Raw genomic sequence first — 4,935 nt, 5'->3', positions numbered from 1 at the left:
TGAGGTCCCCCTGTCTCACTGCTCACTTGTCTTTTATATCTCAAGAGATTGCCTCAGGACACAATCCAGTCTTGTAGATCAGGTCCTGCCTTACTAACACAACTGCCACCCATCCTCCCTCATTAACATCATAGAGGCAGGTTTACAACATACTGGAAAATCACACAGTACCAGGAATCATGGCCTAGCCAAATTGATACACACATTTTTGGGGGGACATAATGCAAACCATGACACGGGTCATCTATAGGTAAACTTTTTTTTTTACTTTTCTCATTTTCTGACAATGTAACATTTCTTTAAATAAGAAAATGAGACAATGATCTCCCTGTAGCATCTCCCGGTTTTTACAAAACTCTAGAAGAGAGAGGATAATTTTGGGGTAGTATTTACTCCTAACACCTGCTTTCTTAAAAGATATTTTAGCAAGCATAGAAAAAATTGGGAGACCCTAATGCAGTATTAATATTGCTACATATTTCTCCATTGAGTCCACTGTGCAAAATCTAGAATAAATTTCTTTACTTAAATGACATATAAAGACAGATAACTTAGAATAAGAATATTTATTTAATTGTTGATTTATAAGAAGGAAAATGATGGATAAAGTTACAATTTTTCACTCAGTGAACATGAAGCTTTTAGATATGTAAGGTTTACATTCAAATTTCTTTTTTTTTTTAGAAGTATCTGATGCTTTAAGATTATATCATAGCATGTGAAGCACTGGTGAGGATTATATCACCAGAAATTGCCAGTTTTCTGATTTCTCCGAGATTTCTCATCCGATGATTGTACTGCAACAAATGGGCATCATTGACTGCAACCTTGAAGTGGTCAGCTTCAGCCAGTACTTGTATCTGTAAAGGCACATACACAGAACTTTTAGACATGCCCATTCATTTCAAAGCTGGTCTGCCCTGAGCTCCAGACAGCCAACATTTCGCCTTCATGATCCTTTATGAAACTGAATCAAGCCCAGGCAAAAGTACTTTATAGAAAAAATAAACTTGAAATTAATAAAACATTTAAACAAAAGAGATGAAACAGTAAAATTATTAGAAAGCTTCACATAAGCAAAGCCAAAAGGAAAAGATTAAAAACTTAGTTTTTTTATGTCACTGAATTGTACATGTAGAAACTTGAATTGGTGCATGTTTTGCTGTGTATATTCTCAACAACAAAAATAAATATTTTTTAAAAATCCTTAGGTTTTTTTTTTTTTTAATTGTACTTTAGATGAAGGTTTATAGAGCAAGCTAGTTTCTCATTAAACAATTAATATACATATTTTGTGACATTGGTTGCCTATCCCACAACATGTCAACACTCTCCCCTTCTTGACCTTGGGTTCCCCATTACCAGCTTTCCTGTCTCCTCCTGTCTTCTTGTCCTTGCTCCTGGGCTGGTGTACCCATTTAGTCTTGTTTTGTTTTATGGGCCTATCTAATCTTTGGCTGAAGGGTGAATCTCAGGAGTGACTTCAGTACTGAGCTAAAAGGGTGTCTGGGGGCCGTACTCTCAGGGTTTCTCCAGTCTCTATCAGATCAGTAAGTTCTTCTTTTTTTTTTTTTTTTTTTTTTGTGAGTTAGAATTTTCTATATTTTCCTCCAGCTCTGTCCAGGACCCTCTATTGTGATCCCTGTCAGAGCAGTCAGTGGTGGTAGCTGGGCACCATCTAGTTGTGCTGGACTCAGTTTGGTGGAGGCTGCAGTAGTTGTGGTCCATTAGTCCTTTGGACTAGTCTTTCCCTTGTGTCTTTGGTTTTGTTCATTTTCCCTTGCTCCAGATGGGGTGGGACCAGTGGAGTATCTTAGATGGCTGCTCACAAGCTGTTAAGACCCCAGACACTACTCACCAAAGTAGCATGTAGAACATTTTCCCTATAAACTATGTTATGCCAGTTGAGCTAGATGTTCACAAATACCATGGTCCCCAGCCCTCAGCCCAGCAATTCAGTTGCTCAGGGAGTCTGGATGTGTCTATGGAGCTTCCTTTACCTTGCCTTGGTCAGGTTGTGCTGGCTTCCCCAGTATTATGTACTGTCTTACCCTTCACCAAAGTTACACTTATCAATTGTCTATTTAGTGTTTTTCCCTCCCCACCCATCCCTTCTCTCGTAACCATCAAAGATTGTTTTTTGTGTGTTTTCATGGGTTTTTATAATAGTGGTCTCATACAATATTTGTCCTTTGTGATTAACTTATTTCACTCAGCATAATGCTCTCCAGATTCATTCATGTTGTGAGATGCTTTGTAGATTTATCATTGTTCTTTAATTGCGTAGTACTCCATTGTGTGTATGTACCATAGTTTATACATTCCTCTGTTGATGGGCACTTACATTGTTTCCATTTTTTTACTATTGTGAATAATGCTGCAGTGAACAAGGGTGTGCATATGTCTATTCGTGTGATGGCTCTTATCTCTCTAGGATATATTCCTAGAAGTGGGATTGCTGGAGCATATGGTATTTCTAACTTTTTAAGGAGGCACCATATCGTTTTCCAAAATGGTTGTACCGTTTTGCGTTTCCACCAGCAGTGCATAAGAGTTCCAGTCTCCCCAGAGCCTCTCCAACATTTGTTATTTTCCGTTTTTTTGATTCATTCCAGTAGTGTCGGGGTGAGATGGAATCTCATTGTGGTTTTGATTTGCATTTCTCTAATGGCTAGTGATCACGAACGAGCATTTCCTCACATATCTGTTAACAGCCTGAATGTCTTCTTTGGTGAAGTGTCTGTTCATATCCTTTGCCCATTTTTTAATCGGATTATTTCTTTTTGTTGTAGAGGTGTTGGATTTTCCTGTAGATTTTAGAGATTAGGCCTTTGTCGGATTTGTCATAGCCAAAAATGTTTTTCCCGGTCTGCAGGTTCTCTTTTTACTCTTTTGGTGAAATGTTTGATGAGCATAAGTGTTTAATTTTTTAGAAGATCCCAGTTATCTAGCTTATATTCTGGTGTTTGTGTATTGTTAGTTATGGTTTGTATCCTGTTTATGCCATGTATTACGTCCTCTAGCATTGACACTATTTTTGTCTATGATCTTTATACTTTATGGTTTTATATTTAGGTCTTCGATCCATTTTGAATTCGTTTTTGTGTATGGTGTGAGGTATGTGTCCTGTTTCATTTTTTTTGCAGATGGACATCCAGTTTTGCCTGCACTGAAAAAGACTGTCTTTTCCCATTTGATGGACTTTGGGCCTTTGTCGAAGATCAGGTGACCGTAGGTGGATGGATTTACATCTGGGTTCTCAATTCTGTCCTTTGGTTAATGTGTCTATTGTTGTACCAGTACCGGGTTGTTTTGACTACCATAGCTGTGTAGTAGGCTCTGAGGTCAGGTAGTGCAAGTCTTCCTACTTTAGTTTTCTTCTTCAATAGTGCTTTACTTATCCAGGGCCTCTTCCGTTTCCATATAATGATTGGTTTTTCCATCTCTTTAAAGAATGCTGCTGGTATTTGGATAGGGATTGCATTGTGTTTATAGATTGCTTTGGGTAGAACTGACATTTTCAGAATATTGAGTCTACCTATCCATAAGCATGGTATGTTTTTCCATTTATGTAGGCCTCTTTTGGTTTCTTACAGTAGTGTTTTGTAGTTTTCTTTGTATAGGTCTTTTACATCCCTGGTCAGATTTATTCTTAAGTATTTTATTTTTTTAGGAGCTATTATAAATGGTATTGTTTTCCTGATTTCCTTTTTGTAGTTCTCATTATTGGTATATAGGAATCCAACTGATTTTTGTATGCTTATCTTATATGCTGCTACGCTGCCGAATCTATTATTTCCAGTAGTTTTCTCATACAGTCTTTTGGATTTTCTATGTATAGTATCATATCATCCACAAATAGGGACAGTTTTACTTCTTCTTTACCAGTATGGATGCCCTTTATTTCTTTTTCTTGCCTTATAGTTCTTGCTAGGACTTCCAGCACAATGTTAAATAGGAGTGGTGATAAATGGCATTCTTGTCTTGTTCCTGCTCAAGGAATGTTTTCAGCCTCTCTCCATTAAGAATGATGTTGGCTGTTGGTTTTGTATAGATGCCCTTTATTATGTTGAGGAATTTCCCTTCTATACCTATTTTATTGAGAGTATTTATCAGGAATGGGTGTTGGACTTTGTCGAATGCTTTTGCTGCGTCAATTGAGATGATCATGTGATTCTTTTATTTTATTTACGTGGTGAAGTACACTGATTGATTTTCTAATGTTGAACCATCCTTGCATACCTGGTATGAATCCCACTTGGTTGTGGTGTATTTTTTTTTTATATAATGCTGTATTCTATCGGCTAGAATTTTTTGAGAATTTTTGCATCAATATTCATGAGAGATATTGGTCTGTAATTTTCTTTTTTCGTGGTATCTTTGGCTGGTTTTGGTATCAGGGTTATGCTGGCTTCATAGAAAGAATTTGTAAGGATCGCTTCCTTTTCTATGTTCTGAAATAGTTTGAGTAGTACTGGCATAAGCTCTTCTCTGAATGTTTGGTAGAATTCTCCAGTGAAGCCATCTGGACCAGGGCTTTTTTCTTTGTTGGGTGTTTTTTTTTTATTACCTTTTCAATCTCTTCTCTTGTCATGGATCTATTCAGATTTTCAACTTCAATTTGTGTTAGTTTGGGTAGATAGTGTGTCTCTAGAGATTTGTCCATTTCCTCTTTTTTCAAATTTGTTGAAGTATAGTTTTTCACAGTACTCTGTTATGATCCTTTTTATTTCAGTTGGGTCTGTTGTAATGTCCCCCATTTCATTTCTTATTTGGGTTATTTGCGTCCTCTCGTTTTTATTTTGTCAGTTTGGCCATTGGTTTGTCGATTTTGTTGATCCTTTCAAAGAACCAACTTTTGGTTTTGTTGATTCTTTCTATTGTTTTTCTATTCTCTATTTCATTTATTTCTGCTCTGATCTTTCTTATTGCCTT

General features: G+C 36.8%; 1 protein-coding gene across 1 annotated transcript in view; it reads right to left on the bottom strand.

Moving 5' to 3' along the window:
• Positions 1-673: 673 nt before the first annotated feature.
• Positions 674-4,935, bottom strand: part of LGALS3 (galectin 3) — a 17,768-nt gene continuing 13,506 nt past the window's right edge. Inside the window, exon 6 of the mRNA XM_004370885.2 lies at positions 674-860. Within this exon, the coding sequence (XP_004370942.1) occupies positions 705-860 (156 nt within the window). The 3' untranslated portion in view covers positions 674-704. The remainder of the gene's footprint in view (positions 861-4,935) is intronic.

The sequence above is a fragment of the Trichechus manatus genome, unplaced genomic scaffold (assembly GCF_000243295.1).
Source record: "Trichechus manatus latirostris isolate Lorelei unplaced genomic scaffold, TriManLat1.0 scaffold00010, whole genome shotgun sequence".
Lineage (NCBI taxonomy): Eukaryota > Metazoa > Chordata > Mammalia > Sirenia > Trichechidae > Trichechus > Trichechus manatus.
This window is presented reverse-complemented; position numbering and strand designations above follow the sequence as displayed.